This window comes from Strix uralensis, chromosome 10 (genome assembly GCF_047716275.1).
Source record: "Strix uralensis isolate ZFMK-TIS-50842 chromosome 10, bStrUra1, whole genome shotgun sequence".
Classification (NCBI taxonomy): Eukaryota; Metazoa; Chordata; class Aves; order Strigiformes; family Strigidae; genus Strix; species Strix uralensis.
In genome coordinates, this window is record NC_133981.1 from 22,842,657 (window position 1) to 22,858,841 (window position 16,185).

The 16,185-nt window shown below is 43.5% G+C and overlaps 1 protein-coding gene across 1 annotated transcript; it reads left to right on the forward strand.

Annotated features, from left to right (window-relative positions):
* The first annotated feature begins 736 nt into the window (after positions 1-736).
* On the forward strand, positions 737-15,801 carry ISY1 (ISY1 splicing factor homolog). Its single transcript, XM_074879756.1, has 11 exons — positions 737-898; positions 1,119-1,141; positions 3,268-3,319; positions 5,060-5,125; positions 5,860-5,902; positions 6,069-6,181; positions 6,901-7,018; positions 7,945-8,067; positions 10,470-10,579; positions 11,707-11,793; positions 14,996-15,801. Exons 1-11 carry the CDS (start codon positions 896-898, stop codon positions 15,101-15,103), a joined length of 846 nt encoding a protein of 281 aa, XP_074735857.1. The 5' UTR covers positions 737-895; the 3' UTR covers positions 15,104-15,801.
* Positions 15,802-16,185: the final 384 nt, after the last annotated feature.

The following is a 16,185-nucleotide window of genomic DNA, read 5'->3' on the forward strand; positions in this document are numbered from 1 at the left end:
TACTTGGATTTCAAGAAAAATACTTGGAGCTTTCAAATTACTAGTAGCAAAGATAGTTACTGTTTTATAGAAGAGAAAAATTACTGTGCCATACACAGTTTTGTAGCTGGGAATTTAAAATTTTGCCCATCACCCGCTTGCACGATGAGTATTTTGAAGTTAACTGTGTGACTCCTTTAGCCTGTGAATCATCCTAAGGGCGACGCGAGCCGCTGGATTTCACACCTTGGTTCCCCTTAGCTGTTGAGAGCACACGTGGGCTTGCTGATGTGGTGTAAATCCACTCACACCGGTGCAAGAGTGTTGTATTTTCTGAACTGCACAGGGGGTCTGTACCCGACGGTGCGCTCCTCAGTGCCTGCAGGCCTGCCTCTGCAGAACGGCAGCTGCTGACACTACATTTGAAAAATAACGTGTACAGAAATTTGCGGTCTTGAAGCGTAGAGTTACTTCTACACATTGTAGTGTGTGACAAGCACTGTACGTGAAACCGTGCCAGGTAACGGGTCGGAGTTCTTGGTGGACACGGGGAGCGAGGCCCGGACCAGCCGCCTCCCGCCGGGCGGGGAAGCGCCGCGCAGTGCCGCGCCGGGCGAATGGCGCAGGCGCAGCGGGGCGGTGGGCGGGTGGCGCAGGCGCAGCGGGGCGGTGGGCGGGTGGCGCAGGCGCAGCGGGGCGGTGGGCGGGTGGCGCAGGCGCAGCGGGGCGGTGGGCGGGTGGCGCAGGCGCAGCGGGACGAGGCGGCGGAGGCGCCGCGCAGCCCCGTGCCGCGCGTGCGCAGCGGGGGCCGGTTGCCGTTGCGGGGTGTCGGCGCGGCTCCGTCCGGGGCTTCCCTGGCGCGGCGGGCGGCGGTCTCCGGCGGGGCGGCGCGGGGCCCGAGGGGCTGGTCGGCGCCATGGTGAGTGCGAGGCGCCGCCGTCCCGGGGCCCGGCGATGGGGGCTCCGCGGAGAGCGAGGCCGCCGCGCGGCCGGTGGCTCCTGCGCCGGGCGGGCTGGCGGGGATGAGGAGCGAGGCGGGGGCCCGGTGTCCGTTCCCTCATTCCAGGCGCTTGGAAGCGAGGGGCGGGGAGGCGCTGCCGTGCGCGTCAGTAACACGGCGTCTGTTTTCTCTTTTTCAGGCTCGAAACGCGGAAAAGGCCATGTAAGTACGGCGGGGGGGGCACTGCCTGTGCTCACAGCCCTGAGCGGACACTGCAGTACAAGCTCCGCTTGCTCTGGCCTTGGGGTAGCGACCTCGCAGCCCTGCGGGTCCCCGGGAGCCATCTGTGTTACCTGGTGTTCCTTCAAAGCAGCGTGGTCATGCTCGGGTGTTACACAGCCCCGCACGTCTGAGACTCTGGTTTCAGACACATCTGCACCCTCTGTGCCGTGGGTCACACCCACAGAGCCGTGCTTACCCAGTGGGACTCGCTGTGCAGCCTTTTGAAAAGCATTTGGAGTTTAATAATGCTTTTCGGTACTTACTTGCAGATGTTATGGTGGTCTGGAGGCGGTGGGAGTAGGAGGGCTGTCGTGTGTCTGTACACCCGGGGGTGTGGGGCTGGGTGGCTGTGCTGGGCAGAGCTGCAGCAAGGTGTGAAATGGGTCCTAATGGCCTGTGCTGGCTCTAGGCAGTTCCAGGCAGTTCCAGCTTTTGGAACAGGCTAGATAGAAATGCAGCAATTTAGGGACCTGGGGGTGTTGATTGACAGCTGGCTAAACATGAGCCAGCAGTGTGCCCAGGTGGCCAAGAAGGCCAATGGCATCCTGGCTTGCATCAGCAATAGCGTGGCCGGCAGGGACAGGGAAGGGATCTTGCCCCTGTGCTCGGCACTGGTGAGGCCGCACCTCGATGACTGTGTTCAGTTTTGGGCCCCTCACTCCAAAAAGGCCATTGAATGACTCGAGCGTGTCCAGAGAAGGGCAACGGAGCTGGTGCAGGGTCTGGAGCACAGGTCTGATGGGGAGCGGCTGAGGGAACTGGGGGGCTTTAGTCTGGAGAAGAGGAGGCTGAGGGGAGACCTCATGGCCCTCTACAACTGCCTGAAAGGAGGGTGCAGAGAGGGGGGATGAGTCTCTTTAACCAAGTAATGAGCGATAGGACAAGAGGTAATGGCCTCAAGTGGCACCAGGGAAGGTTTAGACTGGATATTAGGAAGCATTTCTTTCCAGACGGGGTTGTTGGGCGTTGGAATGGGCTGCCCAGGGAGGTGGTGGAGTCCCCATCCCTGGAGGGGTTGAAGAGTCGGGTTGACATAGCGCTGAGGGATCTGGTGTAGTTGGGATCTGCCAGTGCTGGGTTGACGGTTGGACTAGATGATCTTCAAGTTCCCTTCCAACCTAGATGATTCTGTGAAATCTGTTAGCATTGGTTTAAGTATAATTCTCGCTTGGGAGTGGCTTCAGTTAAACCGATGGGTTTTAAATACTTATTTTTGTATTGACTTTCTTGAGTATTTTTCAAAAAGGTTTGCAGGCCACATATTTCGAACTACTAGATCAGAGGCTTTTCAATATATTTGTCTCATGTTTGTTCTTTTACCTAAAATGCTTGTAATTCAAGGAGAAGCTGAAGAGATTACAGCTGTCTAATAGCTGGTGAAGTGCAATCTTACAGTGATCCCATCCAGTGCGTCTGGGACACTGGACTGGATGGTGTGATTTTTGTTCTGGAAATACCTCTTAACAGCAGGTGGAGCCTAGATAATTGGCTTAGATGCAGGGTATAGGTGTGCTGTTAAAGGTATTAAATGCATTCAACTGTTTTGTGCTTTTTAACGTAACTGTTGAATATCTAGTAAATAAATAAAACTGTATTAGTAAGCGGTAGTGTGTGCAGTCTCTGCTCAGTTGTGAGAGACTCAGAATATTTTGGTGATGTTAATAAACTTGGTTACCAACTGCTGCTTTCCTTACTGAAGCTTTTTTTTCCTCTTGAGTTTCTTGTTTGCTTTTTGATGTATCCCTAGATAAGATATGTAAACTTAATGCTTGTGCTTATAACTTGTTGACATCCTTTTGCTGCTAATATCTAACATGCTAGCATATGCTAAACTGAAAAAATAATTAGGTGCTTACCAGGATTTATCTTTATCTAAGAAATTAACCACTGAGGATTGTAGTGTTGAAGAAGTCTCTAGCTGGAAGAGCTAGCCAATGAATGTGTTCAAGCCCTTCCTTTGTTTTCTACAGACTGTAATTAAGTCAATAATAAACATCCAGAGCAAAACTTGTTTCTGTTGTAATGTAGATTTGTAAAAGTAAATCTGCATCCTTTCTTTTCTTTAGGACGGCCTTGGCAAGATTTCGGCAAGCTCAGCTTGAAGAAGGAAAAGTTAAGGTATGGTGTAAAAAACCTAAAGCTTTGTTAGCTCTAGTCTGGAGTGGCATGCAAGCCGTGTACAGAGCTGCGTGACAGCTGTCAGAGGGGTCGTGTGGCGGATACAGGTATCCTACAGGAGTCTGACATTAGTCAGCTGGAAAGCAGCTGAAGTAGGGGCTGTATTTCAGCGACACAAAACAGCAATGGTGAATAGAATTTTCTGATCTGAATAACCTGTTTACAAATTTATTTGTATGTATGTTTCAGAGGTATATTCTGGCCAAGGAGAAAGTGCAAATTGAACATCACTTAATTTTTTTACATAATGTAGGTAGAATATGTAATAGTTTGGAAAAAAAGCAAACTACAGTAATGCTATAAATAGAGGCAGCATGCTGGGCAGAAAATGAGAATTATTTTTGAAGTTGTCTCCTTGTGCAACCATGTACTCAAATTGATGCACATACACTTATTTTTACTGACAGTGATCACAAGGTTTCTTTGGATTTCTTCCCGGAAGAGGTAGAGAAATTCTTATAATCTTGTTCTTTGGTATATTTTGACAAAACAGTAACCATGAAACAGAGGGCCTTCAGGATCATGGTGAACTCGAGGCTTGCATGAGACATAACATTGGCATGTTATTAACCCAACACATGATAGCTGTGCATCTGTTCATAATTATCTTCAGTGTCATGCAGCGCTTTTTTTTGATTGGTGTAAGATTGACAAAGAAATGGACTTAGCAACTTCTTAATTAAAAAACCCCCACCATTATAATGAAAGAAATAGCACCCCTAAACCCACACAGAACCTTGGAGACTGATTCTCAACTATGTCTGGATATTCCTGTACAATTTTCACTGAATCATAACTCGGATTGCAAGAATATTTATGTGGGATCAGAGTGTTCTCAATAACTTTTTTTGGACAGGTTTACAATTTTGAATTTTGGGGAACTGACAAAGGAATTCTGGAAACTATCTGAGGTGTCCTATGTTTGCACCTTGAGAAATGATGTTTTACACACGAGTGCAAGCAATGTGAAACAGTAAAGTGGAAAATAACAGTTTAGGGAAACTGTAGTGGAAAAGATTCAGTGAACAACAGCCAAAGAATAAGATGGAGTAGAGTTTCTGGTATATTATGTGAAGGAAGGCTTTTTAATGTATAAAAGGTAAAGCTGTGGAAGTACTGTAGAAAAAGGGACAAAACAACTGCACACAGAGTCCTAGAGGTAAGATGGAGTATTAGTCTGTGTAAGCAAGTCAACAGAATGTGAAGAATGTTGGGGAAAAGCTGTTTTGGATAAACTGTAGTTGAGAGAGTACAAAACAAAATCATCTTGGAAAAAAATTACATTATATGGTAGCAATTGAGAAAAGTCTTAAACTTAATAGCTACGTGGAAGAGAGTGGATTTTATTTAGATGCCGGTATACTGAAAATGATGATGTAATTCAACCGACCTGAACATTATTTTTATTGGAGAGGATTGTAAAATGTTTTGAAAAAACAGGTGACAGATTTGGTTTTGAATAAAGTGGATTTAAGTAGATTTTTATATTCTGTGATAGTTTAATTTGGCAGGGCTGTAAATCGCCATTGTTTTCCACTTACTAAAAATCAGTGGGAGAAGGCGGCACTGGAGCTTGGTGGTGTAGTTTGGGGTTAATCAAGCAATAAAGTTTGCATGAAATGCCGTGAATATATTGATGTTAGGTTAAAACTTCATGATGTGTGGCTTTCTGTCAAACAGGAACGAAGACCTTTCCTTGCATCAGAGTGTAATGAATTGCCTAAAGCTGAGAAATGGAGGCGACAGGTAATGTCAAGCTATAGATTTTTCTAATTCTGTAGTGGGTAGAACTTTAGCACTTCCTAATTAGACAGCCTGCTTACAGTTTTTTTCAGAATTCTTCAGTATGCTGAGAGCTAAATCACAGAATAATTTAGATTGGAAGATGGTATAGTTCACCACAGTGTTCAAAGCAGCTCCTATCGTGTCCAGTTGCCCATGGCCATGCCCAACTGAGTTTTTAATATCTTTAGGGATTTGGACTCCACAGGTTTTTGGGGTCCCTGTTCCACTGTTTGATTACTTTCTTAATGATTTTTTTTTTGTACCCTTGAATTTAAGCAGAATTTCCCCGGTTCCAACTTGTGTTTGTTGCTACTTGTCCTGTTGTCATGCACCTCTCAAGCAGTCTGGCTCTGTCTTCTCTCTACCCTCCATAAGGTAGTTGAAGACAGCAATAGGTTATTCCCTTTTTGCCTTCTCTTAAGGCAGATCAAACCCAGTTCTCTCTCAGCCTTTGTACTTCACGTGCTCCTGCCCTCATCACGTGTACAGCTGTAAAAATGTTTCCATGTTGTTTAAGTGTCTGAGGTGTTATATTTGTGTCTGAATAAAATATATGTTGATATTTCAAATTGATAGGCTCACATCCATTTTCTAGATCAAAAAGCCAACTTAGAAGCTGGATCTTTCTAGGGGTTTTTTGAGTCTTTCCTAGCCTCTTTTTTTTGAGAAATTCACTTGTGTTCTTATTTAACTAGATCATTGGAGAAATTTCCAAGAAAGTGGCACAGATTCAGAATGGTAAGATCTTTCGAATTACGTTTTATTTTTTTGTATCTCCATCCTAAGCAGTTACAGTAAAAATGATGTGTCATGTGAACTGTACTGTTTGCAATGCATAAATTGTGAAATTACTTTGGTGCTTCTAGTACGCTGCCTAATTTATTGCCTTTTTCCGCTCTGACAGCTGGATTAGGTGAATTCAGAATTCGGGACCTGAATGATGAAATAAACAAACTTCTGAGGGAGAAAGGACACTGGGAATTCAGAATAAAGGAGCTAGGAGGTCCTGATTATGCTGTAAGTATAAATTATTTTGTAGTACATGGTTGTTCTGCTTACAAGTAAAGTGACTAATGAGAAGAATCTGTGCAACATTTAGTTGTGTATTACTTGGTCAGCATTCATTAGAGAGGAATTCTATTCAGCCCCTAAAGATGTTAGGTTGTGTTCAAAGAAATAACTGTTTCCATGATGAGCAAATCAGACTTTTCATTTGGGACACCAGTCCAAGGGGTCTTGCCTTCCTGATAAGACTTTGCAAGGCTGGTCTGATTTTACCCATCAGTAGGTTTTGGTTTTCTATGTTGTACTCTTATCACCCTGTAGAAGGGTTTTCACTTGGCTCACCTAGTTACTGCTCAAAATGAAATAATGACACTAGCTCTCACTTGCCAAAACATCAAATGTATGCTCATTGTCAGATTTAGTAGTGCTTGTTTATCTGATACCTAAATATACTAGTACAGAGAATGAGACAGGTTTAGATATTTTGTGAAGGTTAATCCGGTATGGATTCTCTAGAGTTTGCATGGTCATTTTAAATGTGTGATTTGTACTAAAAGTAGAGAACCTATATAAAAATGGGCTGTGAGGGCATTCTACTTGTGGGGTGGTTTGAACTGGTCTAGCATATCTCCTTTCTTAATCCTTTAAACTAGCAAGATGCCCAGGAAAACAGGAAATATGAGATGGAAGAGGAATAAAATTGTAAACAAAGAACTCTGCTTATTTTCCAGAGGATTGGACCAAAAATGTTAGATCATGAAGGGAAAGAAGTTCCGGGAAACAGAGGTTACAAATATTTTGGAGCTGCAAAGGATTTACCAGGAGTTAGAGAACTTTTTGAAAAGGAACGTAAGTAAATAGTAACTCTTCCCAGACATGAATCTACATAGTTGTATTATCTTGAGGAAAATGTCTGTTGTAGTAGGTGGGGAATGCTAGTAACAGCATGTTCTGACTGTTAATCAGCTAAATGTCAAACCTGTCAATCAGCTGAATGAAATGCTGGACACAAGTAATTAATTAAATACTACTTTGGGCAAAGAACACCTTTGGCTGTTTGCAATTAAAGAAATACAGAGAAGAGTGAGCTCTCCTTTCTGCTGGGAGTTCCAGATGGTAAGGACTGATGTTCTAGAGCAACTTTCCAGCATGGGTTAACTGTATTAATAAGTTGTAAACAGTACTCTGAGTTCAGAATAAAAAAAAAAAAAAAACAACAAAACCAAACCAAAAACCAAAAGGGAAGTTGGCTTGAACATAATTTTAGAAGCAGGAATCAGCTTTCATAATTGGAAAAACTAATGTAAGTGGATAAATATATTGATTTGTCATAGAATGAGTGGGAATTACTTGAACCTGAAAGTGAGGTAGGCCTGCTGAATCAGCTCTTTATAACTTGCCATCTGCAGAGAAAAACTATGGGAAGTACTGCATGAGCTGGGCCAGGTTGGGACAGTTTTTTAGTTCCTTTCATATAGTAGTCTTGCTCAGTACTGGGACTTCAGTACAGGGGGGGGAAACAACTGCATGTGTGACAGTGTAGAATTGCCACAGGGTGGGAACTGTGCAGTATGAAGCATCAGGTCCAGTATTCAAACTGTCTTGTGCAGGCCAGAGTAAAATACCACTACTCCTGATACTGACAGCAGTTCAGGTCGCATGTTGGTTACTAGCTGAAGCGAGGTAGCTGTAGTGGCTGTGAGGTTGATAGGAACCAGGAATGCACAGCAAGCTGTCAAGATGGACCTGGGTGAAAGACAGTCCTGCTCTTTCAGCCCTCCCACCACCTCGGAAAACTCGAGCTGAGCTTATGAAAGCCATTGATGCAGAGTACTATGGCTACAGGGATGAAGATGATGGTATTCTGGAGCCACTGGAACAAGAACATGAAAAGAAAGGTATGTGAGATTCAAAACCTGCATAAAGCACTCCAAGAAGGGATGATGGTGGACTCTGAAGTTGTCTGTTGGGTTTTTTTTTACCCCTGCAGGTTGTTGTATTGTGCTTAGCTGTCAGCTTTCATCTGTCACTAGGTATCCAAGTCACTACTGTGTAAGGCATTTCTGGGGTGAGGGGGTGTGCGTTAGTCGGCTTTTATCTTTGCTGTTGTTAAAGATTTAATATTGTCAGCAAGTGATTCACTACTGAAGCAAAATCTCCTTTTTTCCCCAACTTTTTCATGCTTAAGAATGTAAAAGAGTAGGTTGCAGCAGGGAGATCTATGGAACTCAAGTGGTTATCTCCCTCCTTTGTGAAAACTGACTGTACCATCTGTTTCCTGTGTTACCTACTTATTTATTCATGAACATAGCTGCTTAGTTTTCTTGGAGATTAGAGGGAACCTTCTGGAAACCCTAAAGTCTAGGTGACCTATGTTAATTTGTTCACATGTCATCTATCTTGGAACTTCACCACATTTGTGAATATTTTTTCCTTTGAAACACATACTTTCTCAGTAGATAATATTTTTCCATGTGTCTGCTCACTTAGTTCTCCAGCTTTGTTTCTATTGACTTGCCCAGTAAAGACCTGAGGATTATGAGTCTAATTCCTGAAACCCTCTTTAAAATTCAGCGCTGTGTGCCATCTTCTGGTATTTGTGTAGCTTTAAGCAAGAGGCCACCCATCACCTTTAAGAGCTTAGCTGTTTTCTAAATAGTTCTTTCAGTCCTGGTGAGCGTTTTCTGATCCTGGGCATTTGTTGCTGTTTGCATTGTATGTTTGTTTCACCATCTCCTCTTTTGAAACTTCAACTGCAGGCAGATCCTCAGTGCTCTGTAGGAAAAGGTTCTAGCATAGGAACCCCTGGCAGGCTCTTCCACAGAGCACAGCAGATAAAACCATCAGATTTTGCTTGAACGGTGCTGCTTTTTGTATACAATTATCTCTTTGGAATTAGAGAGAAAAAATTTAAAACAAAACTGCAGGAAGTGGCATGTTTAAATGATTACAAGTTGTTGAGCTTGTAACTGTTATCAATACTTAATATCTCTTGGTGTGGTCCTCCGCTGCTTGTATTTATCCTTTCTCCATGTGTGAGATCTTCATAGTGTTGTGTGTTAAAGATTGTGCCTTGTTAGATGATAGGACAGGGAGGAAGAGGGGAATAAAGGAAATATTTCACTTATCAGTGTCCTGCAGCATGGCCTACAACCTTAAACCAAGTGAACAGTAGCTGGCTGGCAGACAATTGATAGCGTAAGAAGGGAAGTTTTGTGGTGCAGCACTCCCAGAAAGGCCTCCCGTTCGGTGTTCATCTTGCAGATCTTGTTAACTGCAGACAGGAGAGGTAGCTCATCTGGATTCATGGGGTTATTTAAGAAAATTACCATCTTTAGTGATTGTGCCACTTGAAATAACAAGGCTAGAGATGCTAACAGAACCAATAGATGTACTATTACTGTACTATTAATGCACCGTAGTTAAGATTCTCTCAGGGTCACTTGCCTGGGCTCTTGTGGGTTTTAGCTTGTTACCAGAAGAGTTAAATTTTTGTGAAACAAAGTATTGAAAAAGGTTCTTAATTTGGGGTATCTTTTCTGTTACAAAACCACACAGAAACGCGGTCTTGTGCAGCTAGTTAGATCTTGCTTTCTCAGGGAGAGCATTTTAATGTTTAGTCTTTGAGAGCTAGGAGGAATGACTGCTGACTTATGTTGCTGTAGGCATTTTGTACTGCCTAGTTGCATTAATCTTGCACCTCTAGGGTTTTTATGCACTGGAAATGTCACTGATTAAGCTTCTTAAAACTTCTTTTAGCACTCTTACTAGCACTCTGCTGTGTAGTAGAGATAGAGCAGCTTAACAGCTCCTAGCTAGCAGCAGGTTACAGAATTGGAATTGTGCTATAAAATAAGAGGAATGCACTATGAGATGAAAAGAGAGAGACTTATGTGGGTGGTCACTGTAAGGAGCATAATCATGTTTAACTACATGGTGATCAACATTCCTATAGCTGTTGACATGTTACAGAGCTCTAAAAGCCACTTAGGCTGGTCATGTGACCCTGTTATTCAGTTCAGAAAGTAGGTTGATATTTAACCATGACATTTAGTGTCTAAACTGTACCCAAATTAAGGCGTTAGCAAGTACCGCGCTTCCACAATGCTAGCATTGGGGTTTGCTCACACTACACTGGTACGTTTTATTAGATACTACATCAAGGCACTACAGTAAGTGTGCGTTACCGATGTAGAGGATTTAAGCAAGAAGTTTAAGTCTGTTGGAAAAGCTTTGGAAATAGGACCATACTGCTTTAACTTGCTCTCAGATACACTTGCCATTTTCCTTTGCTAACCAGTTATAGCAGAAGCAGTGGAAAAATGGAAAATGGAGAGAGAAGCACGACTTGCAAGAGGTGAGGAGGAAGAGGAGGAGGAAGTAAACATCTATGCTGTCAACGATGATGAGGTATGTGATGGCTAAGGTGATGTAACTAACATTTCATGTGTCTTTTACACTGCCTTCTTGGACAGAGTTATTTTGCCAAGAACCTGTCTGTTGCTGCATTCTGCCCTTCTCTCTGCCTAACTTACTATACAATTGTCCCTGCTGAGTAAAAGTCAGTAGTAGATGAGTACATTTGGTCCAGGCTTAGAGAGCGAGGAAAGCTGGCAGCTGGGGAAGACTTTTTACTTGAGTGAGAAACAACGAACAGCTTGTTGAGATTTAACTGTCACTGCCTGGATTGCTGGTATTTGTAAGGCAGTGTGTTGTTAACTTCACACTGATTGGTCGTGCTTTGAAGTACAATCTACATCAGTAACTGCACAGGTAGTTTTCTGTACAGTATAATTTCACACCATCAATGCGTAGCAAAACCAGAGGTTGCCAGGGTCTTGTTTGTAGTTGAATCCTGATACAGCAAGGCTTTGCTGATGCTGCAGTCACTGCTGTGACATGGCTCTTGTTTCTTTATTTTCCCTGCTCCCAATGCCAGTAAGAGAAGTGAGGGATGTTGCCGTTGCTCTCAGAGATCTGTAAAAGGGGTACTGGAAACTAGTTCTTATTTTGCAGTCTGTACCTAAGTGGGTTTATCACAAGAGTGAAAAGGAGATAGTCCATAAGTAAAACTGGTGGTTCCTTCAGTACCCTGTTTTGTTTGTATTATCTCTGATTCATAAGCCCAGCTCTCAGGTGTGAGAACGAAGCAGTACATATCTACACAGGGAAGTGGCACATATTTTTAAAGCACTTGCTTTCTTTGTGGTTAGCTCGCTCCTCTTTTCTTTATAGCTTTGCTATGGCAGCCAGAGTGATATGGAAGAGGAGGGAATATAGCTTTATGTTCATGCCCATGCCACAGCAGAGGAAAAGCCATATGAGGAATGAAAGCAATCATTCTGAAAACGTCAAGGAGCAGGACCTGAATGTGATGCTTGTCATATTCATGTGTTGTTTGGTCCTGTTCACCTACTTCTTGTGTCTGTAGTGTTGATCATTCTCTATCTGGTTCCTTCTGGCAAAGCAAGTAAAAAAGTGTTTTTTGATGACCTCTTTAGAAAGTAAATTTCATGTGGCTTTATTTTTTTTTTTAGTCTGATGAGGAAGGTGGCAAGGAAAAAGAAGGTGAAGAAGGCCAACAGAAATTTATTGCGCATGTTCCAGTGCCATCTCAACAGGAGGTAAGACATAACAAAATTAAGTTGCAGAGATGCACTCTGGCTTTTGCAAGACAGATTTTAAGTCATGGCAGGTCGTCCATAAAAGTGTCCTCGATTGGTTATTTCTGCGACTTGACTCTGCAGCTGTTTAATCCTCTTGCAAATGCTGTGGAACTGTCCAGAATTGTGGTACTATTGCTATAACCCTTTTCACCTGAGAATTTTCAAAACTTTCTGTCACGACCTGGACTGGAACCCCAGAGAATCGCAAGGGTTCTGTGATCCTCTTGGCTTAAATTAAGGTGGAACGACACCAAATGACCGGTTAAAATGTTTTACTTGCGGTAGAGAACAATTTAAACTTGGGAAAGGATAATAAGCAATGTGGTCTCTTATAAATCTGTAAGAAAGAAAAGAAAGGAAAGGAAAGGAAAAGAAAGGAGAGAAAGAGAGTCAAAGAAATCCAGATCACCACCCCTGGATCCAGTGTTGTCTCAGGTCTGGTAATCTTGGGTGGTGGGTACACCCGGATCTAACTTCGATGGTGGGTGCATACACAGCAGAGTTTTACGTTGCCTTTTAAGTTCATCGTATCAGCTGATCAGCATATCTGCCCACCTTTAGTTTTTCGTCTGGTCCCACAGGTTTTTGCCTGACTTCATGCTTCTTGAGCAGTCATCCAGCTTCTGGGGCAGAACTGCTCAGCTCTTACCAGCCCCTGAGCAATGCATGCATGGGGTCTGCCGTACACAGTAGAGCCACAAATGGCTACACCATGGAGCCACTGATGAACAGTTGGTTTCACTCAGTCAGTGTCTCCCCCTTTGAGGCTTATCAAAGGAGTTTGACAATGCAACTGCAAGGGAGTGAGGGGCACGTCCTTCCATACACTCCTGCTTCCTTGGGTGACATTCCTTGGACTAATCCAAAGGCCGCAGCTTGTCCTTGAGGTTTTCTGTGTTGATGAATGTTTGAGGCATTCCTTCAGTTCCTTATACCTTCCTAAGTATTACATAAATTGGAAAGTGTTGTGGTGTTATAATCAAGATAACCCTAAGTGCCTACTTTATTGTGCTTTTCTGCTGACAGTCTGACTTTTTTTTAATTTAATGGGATGATTTCTGAATTGCAGGGTTTGCTGTCATAAGTTTTCTAAAATTATTTTGGTGGCACGACCTTGAATTGACTATTATATTTTGAAACTGCTCTAGGGTATATATTACTTTAACGGTGATAGGTTGTTTGAAATACAACTCAGGCAAGAAGGTTCTGGGGTTACGTATCTTTTGGTAGGTGTGCCTTTACATCACACAGAGAGCATGTGGCAGTTTGTCCCCCTTTGCCATCTTGTCAGATGACAATGCCGTGTTCTCCTGTGAAGTCACAATCCTGCTCATTCAACAAAATACACATGTAATGGCTTGTCAAAACTGCAGGAGAGAAATAATGATTAAAAACATTGCTTGCTGGCTGATGGTATTCTCTTAATGAAGAGAGCATCTCCACTCCTGTTTAACATCTTTATTGATGATCTGGATGAGGGGCTCGAGTGCACCCTCAGTAAGTTTGCAGACGACACCAAGTTGGGTGGGAGTGTTGATCTGCTCGAGGGTAGGGAGGCTCTGCAGAGAGACCTGGCCAGGCTGGAGCGGTGGGCTGAGGCCAACTGTATGAGCTTCAATGAGGCCAAATGCCGGGTGCTGCACTTGGACCACAACAACCCCCAGCAGCGCTACAGGCTTGGGGAGGAGTGGCTGGAGAGCTGCCAGTCAGAGAGGGACCTGGGGGTGTTGATTGGCAGCCGGCTGAACAGGAGCCAGCAGTGTGACCAGGTGGCCAAGAAGGCCAATGGCATCCTGGCTTGTATCAGCCATAGCGTGGCCAGCAGGGACAGGGAAGGGATCTTACCCCTGTGCTCGGCACTGGTGAGGTCGCACCTCGATGACTGTGTTCAGTTTTGGGCCCCTCACTCCAAAAAGGCCATTGAATGACTCGAGCATGTCCAGAGAAGGGCAACGAAGCTGGTGAAGGGTCTGGAGCACATGTCGTATGAGAAGCAGCTGAGGGAACTGGGGTTGTTTAGTCTGGAGAAGAGGAGGCTGAGGGGAGACCTCATGGCCCTCTACAACTACCTGAAAGGAGTTTGCAGAGAGCTGGGGATGAGCCTCTTTAACAAAGTAACAAGCGATAGGACAAGAGGGAATGGCCTCAAGTTGTGCCAGGAAAGGTTTAGACTAGGAATTTAGATTAGGAAGCATTTCTTTCCAGCAGGGGTTGTTAGGCATTGGAATGGACTGCCCAGGGAGGTGGTGGAGTCCCCATCCCTGGAGGTGTTCAAGAGGCGGGTTGACATAGCGCTGAGAGATATGGTGTAGTTGGGAACTGTCAGTGCTGGGTTAACGGTTGGACTAGATGATCTTCAAGGTCCTTTCCAACCTAGATGATTCTGTGATTTTGTGAGTCAAAACAGGCTTTCTAATACATAACCACTGATTTACACAGCAGTCTTCAATCTTTTCTAATTAGACAGTAGTCAGTGTAATATTTTCTCTTTTTTAGTGGCAGATCACTCCATACCTTAAATCTATGGGATTATGCCGTCTAGATTCTAAATTACAGAAAGCTAACATTCAGAACACTAATTGTTGAGAGATGCTGTGTGCCTGTGTACAGTCTGGAGCAATACAAAATCATTACTGAGATCAAAACAAGTCTTGCAGGTTGCTATTAGTAGATTTTTAAAGTACGTGCTTGTTAAAGAATCATGTATTGCTGGCACTTCTAGACAAAATTAGGTAAGAGGTTCATAGCCGTTGCTCACGCAAAAGGCACGCTCGCTGAACTTATCTCAGGGGTGTGGACTAGTGTGACATAACTCCATGTGTTCTGCATTTGTTAAAGCTATATCTGAGACAATTGTTTGAATCAAAATTCAAGTGACTGTACTGAGAGTAAAATAAAATGGCAATTAATGTCCTGATTGAAAAGGGTAGGAGCATAGGTCTGAAACAGTCATCTATTTTACTGCTTCTTTTGACTTTCATGAGCTTCAGTTGAGTATTAGTCCTGACTCACCTTAATTCAACTACTTCTACACTAATACATAACCTCTAACTTTCACAGTTTGTTCCCTGTGTTTTTCTTCCTCTTATTTTAATGTCTAAGCATGCTTGGTTTCGGCATCTCAATTAAGTTGAATGTCATCCTCTTTTCGTATTTGCAGATTGAGGAGGCTCTTGTACGGAGAAAGAAGATGGAGCTTCTCCAGAAGTATGCCAGTGAAACCCTCATGGCACAGAGTGAAGAAGCGAAAACACTTTTAGGATTGTAACATTTCCCCAGTATGTCCTGGGTTTTGTATAATCCATCTAAAAGCAACAGGTTCATATATTTTGGTAGCAGTTGCTTTTAGCTCTGAAAAGTCCCCTTGGATGTTAAGAGTAAACTGGTGAAATTACCGTGTGTTCTGCAGAAGGAAAACCATCATTTTGGTTTATCCACTAGGATGACTTGCACTTCAGTGCTGAAAAAGATCAAACTTAGGTTAACTTGTCTCTACATCTTCAGCAACTGTCTTCAGTCCTTTCACTTTGTAAAACGGTCTGTGCAGTGGTGCCTCTTGCAGGTAGAACTGCAAATGCAGTGACTCCTTAAATCCTGAAGGAAAACTGATGTTAGTGCCGTTCTGTCCACTGTATCCTGACTGTAAGTGTACACATCTATCTTACGTTGATTTTTGCTGAGCTGAGTCCAGAAGTAACTTACTCTGTTATGCCTGGTTAGTTTACCAGAAGAGCCTAGAACCTGTTCAGAGGTACCTTGGTGGCAGATCTTACGAGTGACTTGGAAATTGATTTGGTTCTTTGTATACCACATGCAGTATGTCTCAAAGCTGTTACCCTTTTTGTGGTTTGTAACCGTGCCTGGGTGAATTGCTTAAATGCTGGATATTTCAGCAACTGTTGTAAATACTTCCAACTTTGCAATACCTTGTTCAAATATTTTTAGTAAAACTTATTTACAACCTGATGTCTTGTTTCATTCTAGCTCAGAGGATTGTGTTGTTTCCCTAATCGTAGCCAAAGGAGGGGATCATAAGCAGCCGTCCACATAGGGATTTGAAGCTCTGCATCCCCTACTGCTCCTGGCTTGTGTATCCTGTGACAAGGGACAGATTACAGCAGAGCCTGTTCTGAGTCTTTTGGGTGACTAACATTGTTACACAGGTCTAAATGAATGAAATTTTAAATTGGACATCTGCAGCCAGGGAGTAGAAGTGCTATCTAAGGAATACAGTATTTCACAACTGAGTAACCATGTCTGGCACTACTTAGAGTTTCTAAATGCCCTGAGTATTCAGCACTGTCTGTTGTAAATCCACTCCAGAATAATTAAAGCTCTAAATTAGAGGCA